The 16388-nt window shown below is 31.3% G+C and overlaps 2 protein-coding genes across 2 annotated transcripts in view; one reads left to right on the forward strand and one right to left on the reverse strand.

Moving 5' to 3' along the window:
- The window catches only part of LOC121116543 (rabphilin-3A), a 139208-nt gene that overhangs the window by 76038 nt on the left and 46782 nt on the right, over positions 1–16388 (reverse strand). The window contains exons 2-3 of the mRNA XM_040710806.2: positions 8930–9016; positions 1530–1926 (exon numbers count right to left, since the gene is read on the reverse strand). Of these exons, the coding sequence (XP_040566740.1) occupies positions 1530–1926; positions 8930–8954 (422 nt within the window). The 5' untranslated portion in view covers positions 8955–9016. The remainder of the gene's footprint in view (positions 1–1529; positions 1927–8929; positions 9017–16388) is intronic.
- On the forward strand, positions 11201–11755 carry LOC139905096 (progranulin-like). Its single transcript, XM_071887497.1, has one exon. It carries the CDS (start codon positions 11201–11203, stop codon positions 11753–11755), a length of 555 nt encoding a protein of 184 aa, XP_071743598.1.

Raw genomic sequence — 16388 nt, forward strand, 5'->3', positions numbered from 1 at the left:
ATAATAAGTAACAACCAAAAGTTTTTCGACTAGATATCAAATCAAATACTTATTGGACATTTCCCCCTATGAAAAATTATGCACTTCTATGATATGAATATATAGACATAGTATAAACGAACACGTCAACAACTACAAAAATTATTGTCTACCACAATATATAGTTTTTTATAATTTATTGTCAAATATAATAAAACACAATATATATGGAATATGCAGCATTATAAGGGGACTCAGAATAGTTTCAAACAGCGCGTTATGCGAAGTCTGCATTATATGTGACTCCTATATATATTATTATGTTGGTATTAAGATTCCTTTAATTGGTTTATAATGATGTTGAACATACATATAACAGCACTTATTATATTTTATTAAGTAGATATACATATTTTCATACATAAATTGTTAAAAATTTATTTGACTTAAATAGCCAATATATCTACATACAGAATGGGGACAACAAACTTGTCGTATCATTTCATTTTCAATTTTATGCCCCTTAATTTTAATTGGGATATTTCATTATGCAACCAAGTAACACTTGAAACTGTTGGACTAAGACAAGGAACAGCAATATGAGGATCTTTCATCCCGATGCTGCGGCTTTTGAAGGGGATTTAGTGTGAAGTAACATTATTTTAATTTTTTTAAATTAAACCATTACATATTATGCACTTCGATAAGAAGTGCTTCTAGGATTCTTTAAACACCGTACGTTTAATTTATACATCAATATTTTGCACCTTCTTTTAAAAAATTAGCAGTACTAAAAGAAAGTAAGTAAAGTCCAAAAGTACCCTATTTTTTTTCATTACGACACAATAGTCGGTTACAAATCATCAAATTGTTTCTACACCTGTGCATCGAAACATTCAACCCTTTCAAAATATGGAGAAGTCTAATCAGATATAAATATTTGACGAAAATAGAATATTTATAGATACCTGGAAGTTTTGTTTGCATTGAGCACTGGCAAAAGTAGCAAACCAGTATGCCTAATTTGCAGTGAGAAAATGCTCAGCAATCAAAGATCAAATTGCTCAAAAATTTTTGAGAATAAACACACTACCTTTGCTGAAAAATAGATGGGAGGAATAAGAAAAAAATGAACCTGTTGTAAGAGTAAATCGTAAAATTAATATAAAATTAATAATTAAAACAATATTTTATATGTTAAAAAGTATTTGCAGCTCTCAGCGTTTTATTTTGAGTGGATAACGGGTTCAAATGGCTCTTCAAATGTAAAAGGTTGTCAACCCCTTAACATAGAGAAAAATTGAAGATCGAAAACCGACCTATTCCTCTCCATTCTCTTGCTACATACGGAGTAGGATATTTGTGTATTTTCTAAATCCCAACTCTCTCATAGAGGCACATAGTTAGTCTAATACAAAACCAATTCAGCTAAGCTGCTTCCAAAATAATATTCTTCAAATTATCAGGGTTATTATGTAATTTTTTGACGTTTTTTTTACAACTCTATGTAACTATATACAATAATAATTAATATAATTTTGTCTTCTTACCCAACTCTCTGTTGTTCAGCCCTCTCCATGGCCTCTGCCTTTTCAATAACTTGAAGAATGAGTTCATGTTCGTTAGTTGACATTGGGTTGGGCTGTTTCCATTGATTTAAATTAGCAGTTTTAACAGACCATCCAGATTTCAACTTGGCTCGTAATGCAAGCTGTCTATCATTTGGGCATACCCAAGAGTCATTTGATGTTTTCGAAGCAGATGAAGAAGTGGATCGATTTGAGAAAGTACTTCCGGAGGCAGCATCTCCTATGCCTGCTCCACTGACGGGACTTGTTACGCAACTCGTACTTCCTCCACTATAGTCTCCTACCGTAAGACTTGAGCTACTTTCTGACAATGTTAAATGATGAGTTAGTTCAACAGCCGAGCTTCGCCGGCCTCCAGCTGAAAAAAAAAAGGTTTGAATTTGTGATAATTATCTATTAAATCATTTAAAATAGAAACACATTTTTAAACCCAAAAACATAGAATATAGTACAAATGGGTCCAATGGACCTATTAAAAGCGTATATACACTTATTTGCAAAGCTTAAAACCTATTATAGAAGAAATTGAGTTATAGAAATTTCCATAAGTACAAAGAATAAGTATTTACAACTTTGTCAATATAAGCTACATGTTAATTTTAATGTTACATTTCCAATAAGCAATTATCTACCAGAAAGAAAAAAAAGTAATATTCCATTATAAAGCAATTTCTTTGTTCTTTTGGATATGAGACGGTTATTCAATATTTTTTTTTAATGGTATATATACTTTATTATTAATTTTGCTTTGATTAGAGATACACCTCGTAATAAAGCCCATAATTAGCAATGAAAGAATACAAAGACGCTGAAGAGTAAATATGTGTCCAATTGACTTAGTCTGTATTTTACGTGAAGTAAAATGGCTGATATTTTAAGGTTGTTTTATAACGAGTTACTTTCATGGTTTTCATTATTTATTAAGCAAAAGTGACTTATTTGATGAGCAAGTCATTGTTCTTCTGAAAATGTGCTATTCAAATTATGGAAAATAAGAGCCATGTCGTTTTTTTGGTAAATTCATTTTCAAAGAAGGAAAAAAAAATGACTAAATAGAGTCAAATAAAAAAATTACTACATATTTTATGAATAGGCCTATATGTTTGGTTGCACCCATCAAAATAAGTTCCAGACCAATCCAAATTATTTATAAACTATTAAGGGAAAAAAAACAATCTAATTGTTTTGGATTTGGACTTATAGATACATTTAATAGAGATTTCAACTTAAATCTAAAACAAATTGTAATTTAGATTATGCAACTGCTGAGGCCTATAAAAAACATATGCATGAGTTAAATTTCTTCTTTTGTCATGTCATAAGGTTTTGTTTCATTTAAATTAACGTTCAATGTATGTATGTATCTAAAATTTGGAGCTTCTATTTGGTGGCAATGTATCCTATCTGTGATTTAATTCTTTTTAATGCAATCTTTTTCATTTTCTATAAAAAAAAATGCGATTAAGTTTTTTTTTAAATCGAAATGTATCATGAAAGAAAATGAGTAGAAAATCTCTATTTTGCAGGTGAATCACCACACCAAAAATTTTAGATTTTGAGACTTTCAATTCGTCTTCATTCTGAAACATTAGAAAGATTTGAAATATTGATGACAAACGAAGAAGTGGATGCCAATGGTCAGCTAGAAACCCCGAAAACGTCTGGAAAGTGAAAGCAAAAATTTACAGAAAAATTGTGAATCGAACCATCTATAATGATCTACGGGCGGTTTTCGTAAAATTTAGCTGCGATACAAATACCACAGATGAAGCTTTTTGAGCTAAAAATGGTCTAAATTTACAGTGATTAGACAAGTCAATATAACTTTTTTTATAAAAAACAGAAATATTGTTGTCTTTTTTTATTAATTATTTAAAGAGTAAACCATGGATTTACTTTTACATAAAGTCATGCATTATTTATTTTATAAATGACATAACTAATATTAAATAACTAATTTTATTGCAAAATTATTGTAGAAAGGGTAATTTATTTCCAAAAAATGATTTTTTTTACCTTAAGTGCTGAAGGAGAGTTAAAAAAGGCTCTTTTTTAAACCTCAAACTGGCTATAGCTACATAAAGATTACAATGATACAGGGCTCGAAGATGAAATCTCGTATTTCGAAAAAATTTGTTTTTTGATATCGGTAAATTATTCTTCCCTTTACAAAGAATGGCTGTATATCATCTTTCACTAGCTCCTTGTTGCCTAAAATTTGTCAATATAATTTCTCTTTTCAATAAGGCTAAGAAAATATTCGTTCATTTTATATCTCTATTTTCAATCTTGATAAATCCTATGAAAAGAAGATTGTATATTCTTCGCAGATAAATGATGGAAGGCAATTTACAGCTCAATTTTTGATAACTGCAAAGCTATTTTCAAGTCCTTGCAAAGACTGTGAACGAATTTTTAATAATAGTATCCACACTTTTGTTGACCGTTCAGTTATTTCAATAATTAAGCAATGTATTATGCTTGCATTATTGAAGTTTTGATTGCTTTTGTTTTTTTATTTTTTCAATGATCATTTTACTTAATTTTTGTAATGAACAATGATATTACATTTAAAGATATCAATTTTAAACTTTAATGTTCAATTATGTTCTTTTATATGAACACAAATATTTTTAAAATAAAAACCCTGCTACTGTGGGTGAAAAAAAATCCGTTTTCTTTTTATTTCAAAAGAAAAAAGAAAGACATTATATCGAATATGTCTTCAACATATTCGATATAATTGCTCTCCGCCTCAAAATGGCCTCTGAAGAGGAGACCGCTTCGATACCCATGTCCTTGGGCTTGGATGCAAACTGGTCCTTAGTGGAGGAAGTATTTAGTGTGTGCCTCAAGGTAGCCTAGACAAAATGATATATTGGATTAAGAGTGGTAATAATGACGGTAGGGGGGGTGCAGGTCCTTGGGCACAAAGTTGTAGAGGAGTTGTCCTCAATCTAGGGAAGAGATTTGTTGCACACATGCTTTGGGTGCATACTCCGGCTGCCCGATCACAGTCTTTTCCATCACTTTATCGGTAAAATTTTTTAAGGAAGCTGGCAACTTTTACACAAAGTTATAGGAATATCAAAACTGCTTTCATATAAAAATATATACTTTTCTGTCTATATTGGAAATTACTTCAAGATATATCAAGGGTTGTTTGCTACTTTTGTCACATAACAGGGTTCATGAAAATGAAAAACAAGACTGCACCAATTTTAAAAATTAACTTATATCCGAAAACTTAGACTCACCACCTATTACTTAACACAAAATTTTAAAGTTCTCCCAGGCTACAACAGGAATTTCAAGTCTCCAGGAAGATCAGAATTACCCTTCTTAAAGGTTATGCCCCGACTTTATAAGCTCTGGATCTATAATACCGATAAAAAAAATAGAAGTGGTGATGATATTAAAATTTTCACCCCAATTTATCTACTTAACATATCCAATAAGACTCTTACAGGCATATTTAACCAAAGAGTAGTAAGGGTCAGCCTTCATATTATATCCCTAGCACAGAAAGGTTTCATGAAGTATTGGCGTCAAGAAGACATTCCTTTGTATCTTCAGGATGCAATGGATTAATGCGTGTGTACTGAAACAAAATACGCTTTTCGTCCATTTCGGAAAAGCCTTTTACACATTATCACATAAATTCATAAAAGAGTTACTTTTCAGATATGGCTTCCCTATTGTTTTCGTGAAGATAGCGTCAGCAATTCTATGTAGTGTTTCATATGAAAGATTGATTTACCAGAAGAGAGTATCCCAAAAAAAATTTGGATCATGATGGGAGCTTTGCAGGGTGATTTTCTTTCACTTTCCCTTCTCATCCTATCATTGAACAGTAATGCGGGATGTTTATGGATAGCCCGAGAATTGAAAATCTAAAAATGATATCCATGTCATTAAACTGTTTGCTGTATGCAGATGCCCTTACTGTGTTTTTTACAGGGTGCAAAAATGACCAGCTGAAAATTATAAACTCTTCTGTATAAAAAAAAATAAACTGCCCTGGAGAAAATTTCCACTGGAGGATTGCCTTGTAGAAAATTGCCATGAAGGAAAAATGAGCCGGAGAAAATTGCCTGTATTTTTTCAAACTTCCTGAGGAATAATAACACATTATAAATTTGCTTGATATTATTTATCACAAATATCTAAACATATGGGTTTGTTCCACCTCCAAGTGTGAGTAATATTATTGCAGTATGGGAGGAGGAGGGTGGGTTAATAGAAAGCTTAGGGCCTCTTAAAATATTTTTGAGTACTCTTTGCCATCTAGCAGACAAACTAGTTCAAAGCCCTCGATTTGTCCGGGGTTACGGGGGTAGTGTGGAATAGTTAAAACCACAAACAAAAAATCACATACATCCACGGAAATCCCTCTAATATCAAATGAAAATTTACAAGCCTCCAGATTGCACGGGGTACTTGAGGGTACCTGTGAATCCTTAAAAACAACCGCCAAAGCGTCGCATCACATACATCCAAGGAACCCCTCTAACTACCCCCGAGCCAGTATGATACATTCTAAGATTTATCCTCTCCCCTCCCTACTAATCCTCTCGATCCATTTCTTAGAAGATTGGATTGAACTTAAAAAACTACAGGGAAATTACATTGCACTAATATTACTCACATTTGAAGGTGCTCCCTTGGGGGATGGAACAAACAAATATGTTCAGATATTTGTCATTAATAATATTAAGCGAATAATTAATGTGTTATAATTAATCTTGGGATTGGTGAGCAATCGCTCAAAAATAGTTCATTTTACCGTTTTTTTTTTGTTTTTTTCGTAAAAATTGCTTATTTTTTGAACTGATCTGATTTAAATAAAAAAAATTGGATCCTAGTTGGATTACTGAACATTTTTGATAGTATTTTTAGATGGAAAATTAACTTGCAGTTTTCCTGGTACCAAACTCTTCGATTGGGGTTCACAAAATTTTCCAGAGGAAGTAGGAACATTCCATCAATATTGGGAAGACATAGATTTTGTGTAACTGTGAAAAATTTCTCAGGCCATACCTTGGTAATTTTGTTTTCATTACTTCGACTTCTCTAATAGGAATTGAAGTTGTCATGTCCAATCATGAAGCTAGAAGCAATAACGAAAATAAAATATGCTCCAAAGAAGTATCATGATTAATAGGATCACTCCCCCCCTCGCAATATGAAGCACTGTTAGTATAGAACATTAATTTCCTTAAAAAAAAAAAAAAAAAAAATCTAATAAGGTGTGTCCCATTCTCGGTCAAACTGTGTGATAGAGTATATAAAATTAGGAACAATCTGGTTTGAAAGCTTTCGAGGGCACACACAGCAAGAAATAAAGGTAATACTTTGACAAAAGGATTGGGACATAGATCTCTAGACATTAAGTATATGTGGCAAATATTAAATTTCTCCTGGATCAAAAGTTTCCTCGACTATGAAGGCTTCTGTCCTAAAATAATTAAGAAAAAGTTTATAGAAATTACAGAATACTACTTCTTGGACAGAGTATGTATGGGACCAACGGAACTCAATTCAGTGAGTTCAGTTGGTAAGACATGAGATCTTCGTGGGCCGATATTTCTGTTTCTGGCGTCCTTTTTTTCCCCCTTAATGAGCGAATAAATTTCCACTAAAGACTAACGAGGAGAGATGAGCTTGACAAGGAGGTGTAGTCTAATTTCAACTAGTCAATTCCTCTGTCATGCGGAAGTACGCTTAAAGTACTTCATACTAGCTTGGAGAGTTTAAAGAAGCTTCACACAAACTAGGAGGGGAATGTGTCAACCGGGAATCCAATTCTATTTCTCTTTGCTTCGAGCTTTCTCAAAAATTAGAAAATTAAAAGAACTGTATACGGCAGTCAACAACGTACCATACTAACCCTGTCAGAGACTTGGTCAAGACATTGAGACAGGTTTTGAAAAGAAGTGGCCGACAAAGTTATTCCGTATCCGTGTAATTATTTGTCGCAACTATGCAAGATCTTAGTTACAAGATTATATCTAAATTTTCTGGATTTGGTGGATTGGGCCGTCCTAAGAAAATATAAGACATGTATGCAGATGACGTTACCTTATATGTGGATCCCAATACAGAAAATAAGCTGACTCACTGAATAGGGATGTTTCTATACTTTTTCTTTAAATTTAAAATATTTCAAGATTGGAGATGAATATAAAGAAGAAGGTTATACTTTCATCCTGTAAATAGACTCCAAAGAGTGTTATTGACATAGAGCAAGGGTAAGCAACCTTTAAGACATGGAGTGCCAATTTGAACATTTATAATCAATGAGTGTGCCACTATGAATAATAATGGTAAAACACAACCACAAACGATAAAAATATGTTCTATTTTGCGCGTGCCAGTGAATATGTCTCTGTGTGCCAGCAGTGGCACGCGGGACATAAGTTGCCGACCCCTGAGATAAAGAGCTGAGTAATTCAGAACGAGTTAGAAGTACTTAGCAAAAAGTGAAAGAGAAAAATAGTTGAGCCAATGTTAAGGAATGGTGTTAAGGGTTCAATATCCCAAAATGTTGTCTTGGGGCGTAGGTTGAACTTACAAAATAAATAGACTTAGATAATAAAATAACTATTTGGTTGACGCTATATCGTCCCATCAGATTGGAGAGATTGTGATCCACGAGAAAAATTAAGTGGCTAGAAAAACTCTTCCATAAGTCATATATTCCTATTCAAAAAAGATTCAAAGGCCAACTGGGAGTGTGTCTAACTACATCTGTAATAATCCAAGAAACACATGAATAGGTGAAAGATGGGAAGATTGTATTTGTTCTAGATAATCCCATAATTCTTAATAATAAAGATAAAAATTGTACATACTAAATTTTATCAAGCTCTGAAAATCTCAATTGTAGAATTATTTTTTTTCGATTGTTTGATATGGAGTTTCAAGAAGCTTTCCACAAACTAGAGGGAAACTTGTCAATCGGAGGCCCGGTTGACATAAAAAAATTGCAATAATAAATGTTAAAGAACATAAAAGTAAGTATCTGAAGTGAATTCAGTTTCGAGAAAAATGTATATATTCATGATAAAAGCTTCAAATAGCACAACCAGGTTTAAAACTTCTTGATTAAGAATTTAAATTATGTTACATATATGTTTTAGGATTTTGATCGATTATATTCATGTTTGCTATTGGTTTGCTTGAAAACGTTGTGTTAACATAAATATTTAAAACAAAAATACAATATTTATTTAAAATTTGTTTTATTGAAGGTATCGTTCTACAATTCTTATTCATGAATAATTTTGTTTTGCTGGATTTTGAAATCAAATTATTGATGTAGTAATACATTTTTTGTAATTTTAAGAAAATAAATTTACCTGTTGAGTAGGATCCTTTCTTCATGGATGTCCAACATTAGGAGGAAATTTCAGGCAGTATCTTTCTTCAATGGGTGCTCTTAAAATCTGTAAAAATATTGTTTGAAATGATTAATTCACCGCTTACAATTCCTTAAAGAATAATATCGCAATATTGAACATAAATATGAAATATATTAAAAATAATTATTTTAGTTTCCATACAAACTCTTAACAACATGTGGAATATTAGTTTTAAGAAACAATTATCATAAAAGTAAGTTCCCACGATAACCTATCGCAGTATTGAGTATAAATTAAAAGTACGCAGGAAGTCTTATATAAGTTTTCATAGAAAATCTTTACTAGTAGCTAAATAATTTTGATGATTTGATTTGCTTATTTTGCTCAAAGCTTAAATGATTTCCCTATAGGAACAGAGTGTCCAAATAGATCACATTCGATTATATCCAAATACAGTTAACGAACTTATGACGTTATGTAGAGAAGGTGACATTCTACAAGAAGAAAACATAAATAATTGTAGGTGTTGGAGTATTATGAGGCTGGATGTTCAAATCATTGTTTACAAAATTCTCCTCGGCTAATGAAAATTCAAGATATGAAGTAAAAATAATTGATACTTTTCATAGCAAGAGGTAAAAATAAGATAAATCCGGAAAGCAGTGAGATACTTGACTATAAAGTAACATATCATGAGAAATATCAATGATGCTTCAAGATCAAGGTTGGTGAATGGATTAAATGTATACATAAAGGTATGACCGGAAGATTAAACTGGATTTGTTGTCAATTCAAGATGTAAAAAAAAATATTGGACTTTGGGAAAATGAGAAATCATGATGGATCAATCAGCCTAGATGAAAGTGAGAGTTTTGGAAATTTTTACTTTCTAACTGTTCAACTGGCTAATGGTTTAGATGTGGCAACTTAATTACCTATTTATTTTTAAAAAAATCTAGGTAAATTGTTTAAATATAGGTAACTCCTGATGATAGTAGAAGAAAGGCTTAGAATGTCATATTGCTCAACCTCTGGAAAGTATTTAGTGATTGATCATATCAAAGGGATATACAAAGAAATCGAAACAAATTAATTGTTTGATTATATTCGTATAGAAGATATGGGTTTGTGCCGTAATCTAACATTGTTCAAAATTGAACAAAAGGATGTTGGTCTACATAGAACTATGTGAACTTTAAGACAGGCAAAAGACTAAGTGATATAATGTTACATAAGTCGGGATACGTGTTTATGTCCCAAATAAACGATGGAAAAGTGTCTTTTGTTGTAAAGAAGTAATATAAGATCAAAATGTCGTGTTTGAGTAATTTGTTATGGACAAAAAGCGCCAATAAGTAGTTGGAAGTTGACAATGGATGATGACATTGAATAATAATTGGGTTTTTTTTATTATTGAAGAGTATTTAATTAGGGAAAGAACAGTGACAAGTAAGATCCAGGTGAGAATTTTGGAAACAGTCACTCTGGAAGAGGTTGAAAATTCTATTGAACAACTTCATTTACATGAAAGTTGTGTTAATGATAATTTACAATCAAGCATAAGAAAAGAAGTTGAAATCTTTGGTGGAACCTCACAGCCTTATTTTAGTGGACAAGTTGAAAATGATAGCAAGATTTCCTCGAACAGAAGATAATTGTTTTTAAATTTACGCTGTACTTGTTGTAAAAACTTAACTAATCATTATACTTTCGCGATTATTTATATATTTTATATTTTCATGAGTGGCTTCTGGAATGATCTAGAAACTAGTATCAGAACCAAACCGTTCATGAATACTGTATTCAATATCCATGGGGAGTTAATAGCCAGATTTTATGCAAAGTATTATGACATAAAGTTCATACCACAAATTAAGGGAATCCTTTGTATTATTCCCTGAACTCTTGATAAAAATCTAAATCTAAGGTAAGTTCATATTACACATCTTATTGTTATTAATCTCCCATTTAATCTATATCTAACGCAAGATAACTCTACCCTATTGATTATATTCCTTATGCAAAATAAGTATAAGCAATGTTTGTATTAGCCTTTTCAATGATTACAATTCGCTCGCATAGAAAAAAGCACAACACAGTAAAGTATATATCATATCAAATATTTGTATACTATAAATCGTTGATAAAAATTCTTTACCGCATCAATGTAAAAAAGTTTTCCTAAAAATAAATTCCCCTGATAACTTATCGCATTATGGAGTATAAATGAAGAGTAAGTGACTAGTTTTGAATAAGTTCTTAAACAAAATGTTTACCATTAGCTTTATCATTTTATTAGTGACATTTTCTTATTTTGCTGAAGGGGTAAAGGATTGCCCTGGAGGAACAGAGTGTCCAAATGGATGTTGCCCTATTCCAAATGCATTTTGCTGCAAAGATAATATGTATTGTGCTATCCGTCCTTCAGACTGTCCCTCCAAAGAAACTCGAAATGCAAAGAAACTTCTGGTCAGAAATGAGAAAGAACAATGTTTAAGTGGGATCCAATGTAGTGGAGGGTGCTGTCCTTTAGAAAAAGCTGTCTGTTGCCAAGGAAGTAATTTCTGTGCATCATCCCTAAAGGATTGTCCAATTCTAGATAAATCATTCAAGTCATCTCCTTTGAGACAAACCAAGGATCTATGTCCTGGAGGAACAGAGTGTCCAAGTGGTTGTTGTCCTTTTGAAAATGCAGTTTGCTGTCCAGATAATATTTATTGTGCCGTTTCTGCTAAAGATTGCCCCCACAAAGATCATACGAAAAAATTGGTTCCAACTCCAAATTCTTCATTTGTGAATAAAATTAAACCCTTTAATTTTTAGTCGATACTCAAATAAACTGTTCTTGGCTTTTTTGAATCTTGTTTTAGCCCATGTTGGTGAATACTTTACTTGAAAATGCTGACTTGTGAAACAAAAATTTATTAGAATAAAAAAAATTTGAGTTATAAAGTACGGATTCATTTATTGAATGCGGTTTAGTAATGTTAGTAAGATGCCGGTTTAATAAAAACAACAATTTTTATAGAAGACAAACTTGACATGCCTTGATAATAAATAAATCTCAACCCGAATTTTTACCCAATGTCTAGAGATGGAAATTTTGAAAATTGAAAAAGTCATGTCACCATGGCAACTTTCATTTTTGTTAAGGACCAAATATTTGCTTAAGTTTAGAGAAAATTTCAAACGTCCTTTCAACTTCCATCACATCGAAACAATAACTGCCATACGCTCTTGATATTCTTCTGAAATACTATTTTTTTCACAGAGAATTTTGATGTTATCTTCAAAGAAGCCAGGTTCACACTCAAAATCTTGTAAAAAGATTTTCTTGTGTCTGGCGACTGGGCAATAGAAGAAATTTCCTGGATCGTAATATTCAAAGGCTCCAGAACTAATACTTTGTAAAATAATGGTCTTGGTTAAATCCTCCATTGAGTATCCTCAATTGAAATTCTTTCAGAGATCTACAATTTTTCTTGCTTGGATTTTGGAGTCGTTCTTTTCTAGGGTGGTCCTCATTCTTTGAGTTAAGTAACTTGCACTAAGATTTTTTGTACCTACACAATTCCATTTTCGTCAAAGAAAGTTCTTTTTGAGATTTGTTGCATTTGCACTCCCAATACAAAGACCTATTTGCTCCCTCTCACTAGACTCCTTTTCCGAATTTGTAAACATGAATCTGAGGGCTTTGTGTCTTGGTAAAAGGCTCTTGTTGGGACTCAGTGATCTCACTACAAATTTCCCTTCATTATCAGTCTCTTTTTCCGATTCCATACTTGCTTCCAATAGTTGTTTCATAAGCTCTTTCCTTTCGCAAATTTCCTTACGAATACCTCTGGAGGATTTGGGTCCATCTTAACTTGGAGAAGCAAGGGAATATGTAGTGTGGGGACTGCATTACTTTTTATTTTGTCCTGACCTTTAAGTCAAAAACCTCAGCCTTAAGATACCGATCAAAATCACTAGATGTAAAATGCCTATGACAAATCTTATTATTCTTAGTATTAATTAAAATTATGGACATCCCGTGGATTGGGACAGGGCAAGGCACAAATACGCTTTGAACCACGAGATGATGCCATTTTTCTGAACAGATCTAAACTAGTACACTTCACTTCAATGAAATTATTAGAACTGCCGCAATAGTGACGTCACTACGTCAACTGAGTCAGCTATCGCCAACCAGACTGCTTTAGAAGACCCTTGTTGCCTCACCCATATATATACTCACCTTGGAAAACTCTGTGTATTACGCATACTCTGGCAATAAAAATTGAACAAAAAAAATTCCCTTCCCTTCTTTATAGTGATTATTGCATCATATAAATATCGGAATAAATATCGAAATGTCTATGAATTTTCTCTGATCTAAAATATTGGATATATGACCGATTTATCGACTTTCCCATTTTAATTTTTAATACGATATATCAGCATCATCTAATTAGAACGTAACTAAAATTGACATAAATATTCAGAGAAGTCTGAATGGGGACGGGCTGGGGGGGGCTATAGCCCCCTTAAAAAAAATTAAGAATTACTTATTTTTACTCGAATATGTAATATTTAAATTTTTTTTTCAAAAAATTGAATATTTGAAATTTAATTAAATTTTTCTATTTTTTTCTAAAAAATTGAACTGTCTGTAAAACCCTATGGATTTTTGAGATTTTTCTGTCAAAAAATTAATATTAAATTTTTTTTTTCAAAAATTTTTATTTTAAATAAATTTTACAAAATTTTTCCAAGAAATATCAGTTTTTCTGAACAATTCTGGATTTTTGAAAAAAAATTCGAAAAATTTAATTTTTTGAGAATACCTATGGATTTTTGATTTTTTTTTTTAATTATTATTTTGTTTGTTTATGTGTAGATTTTTTACATTTTCTGCAAAAAATTAGTATTAAATTTATTTATTTATATTTTTATATTGAAATTTAAATTTAGATTTTTTTTCTAAAAAAATTCAGCTTTTTTTGTAAACCTCTGGATATTTTTGAAATTTTTTTTTCGAGTAAATTTAATCTTTGATTTATTTTTTTATTAAAATTCCAAGAACTAAGCCCATCATCCCACAAAAATATATTCCTACAGACCTTGATATTTGAGCAAGTACCTCTATCCTAATCAGCTTTTGTAAATAAACAAAACAAAATATTTTCATTTGGTTCCATAGAATGACTCTTGTATAATATTAAACAGCTATATTTTCGTATTTTGAATTTACCAATTTCATTAAATGGGATTATGATTGTTATATTAATTTATTTTATTCAAGAACTTTTTTTAGAGGTTGTGTTTATTCATAATCAATCATTGATTATTACATTGATAAATTAAAAAAGCTGTTCTTTTTCCAAGCATTTTTCAAATTATCTTTTTATTATTTTTGGTTACCTTACTTTAAGTATATCTTTATCACTATTTATCGCAAGATATTACTTTTTTTTTTCTTAAACTCTTAAGTTTACTCTTTTATTCTTGAGGCGAGAATAAATATGAGCTTTGTTATAATGTACTTAGGAAAAACAGAGAATAGCTGTGGACTTCTCAGTTAGTTTTCTTCCATATTTTTAAAGCAAAATTTGTTTATTAGCCGACGCCTAATTACTTTAAGCAATGTTGGGTACTCACACTAGTAAATAATATTTCATATTATGCAATATCCAAGTCTGAGAATTGTTAAGGCTTGCCTACGATTTATTATTTTATTTCAAGAGTGGTCATAATATTCTTTTGCACTAGTAAGTTAGGACTAAAATTGAATTTGAAATTCACACCCTACTTTAATTCACTTAGATTATAAAAAACACTTGGTTTTAGCAATTTTCGATAAGATTATAAGTTTGCAACATTCCAAGATCAAATTATAGATATTTACATTTTTCTTTTCCTTTGAAAATTCTTTATTATATATCTGCAAGGGCAGATCATCAAGTTTACTGAACTATAAAATAATTTTCAAAATCGATAACCTTTTATAAATACAAATACTTCTAGTTATTCATAAACTTTTTGTATCCTTTTTCAATTAAATATTTGCCAAAAGTAGAATATTCATCCGAACCAAATATACAAATGTGGTGGATCGGGCCTTTACGATACTGTATATTTGGAATTAAGGTCAGTACACTTAGGGGTACTCAATATAGGCTTCAGTCAGTTCATAGGGATAAAGTGAAAGTTGAGTTGTATCTAGCCAAAATGATAAGCAGCCATAAATACATTTCTGTTTTTCCAATCTATAATCCCAATCCCAAACTCTTTTACATATTTTTTTCGAAACATCCAAACTTTGTTGTGGTCGTGATTATTAGTGACAAAATACAGTATAACTTTAAAATTTCTCGAACTGAATTTTGTGTTGAATCTATACAAGATTTTGTAATGGCTTCAGGTTTTTTCGCCATATACCATTTCTTCTGCTGGAAACTCACTATACATTATTTGATTGTTACTCATATGTAACACGTATAATGAAGGATTTTGATCCCATTTAACATCATTTGCTCTAATTAACTCATTTAGTTGTCTTTGCTGTCTCTCTAGTAATCCATTGGATTGTTGTCTGTAGGACGGAGTAGTTGTATTTTTGATTAAATTTGACCATATTGCACTCACGAATTGTCCACTTCTATCTAAATGAATAGTGCCAAGAATTCCAAAAATTAGATACCAATCACTTCATCAAAGCTTTTACAACTTCCTGTGAAGTTTGGTAAGCCATTCGTTCATCACAAATTTATTTGGTGTATGAATCAATTCAAAAAAGCAAGTTTTGTTTTGTGTTGATTTTTAAATAGCTTAACATTATCCACTGATATGTTCTTGGTAAATCCTTCTATGTAGATATATGAAAGGTTGTGGAACCGGATCCAAAGTACCCGGATAGTAAACTTGTATTATTCGAAAAGACCCAAGACCAAAACTGGTTTCGGAACTGCAACATTTATGAATTTTAACAAAGATCCGAGGTATTGATTGCATCTGAAAAACCAAAAATTATTTCTTTATCCTAGTTTAAAAAAAACATATTATGTATGTTGAACGTCGAATCTTTATTTAGGCTGATTAGTGCATGGAGCAATATCTACATAAATAATATTATCGCCCATGTTTTTACTTGTATTGTTTTACTCAACTTTTCCCCCAAAAGGAACCAAAAGAAGGCCGGAAATCATTTGGGAGTTAGCCAACTCTGGACAACTATGGTATTATTATTCAATAGTTGATGATAATTATTAACAGGTGAGGATAAGTTAAATATCTTCCAACCAATCAACATTTAGAACATTATTGATTAGTTGAAAAGAGGCAGAATCATCAACAAATGACACTGTATATTTCCTTTTTCGCTAGGTAACTTGGTGCCGGTGGTTAATCAAGATGGTGTCACCTCACTATCATAAAAACTTAAACTCTATTTGGTCGTCAGTTGTCGATGTCTCTT

This window comes from Lepeophtheirus salmonis, chromosome 4, assembly GCF_016086655.4.
Source record: "Lepeophtheirus salmonis chromosome 4, UVic_Lsal_1.4, whole genome shotgun sequence".
Taxonomy (NCBI): Eukaryota; Metazoa; Arthropoda; class Copepoda; order Siphonostomatoida; family Caligidae; genus Lepeophtheirus; species Lepeophtheirus salmonis.

Coding starts and splice junctions, on each gene's coding strand:
- LOC139905096 (XM_071887497.1), top strand. CDS start 11,201: ATGTTTACCATTAGCTTTATCATTTTATTAGTGACATTTTCTTATTTT.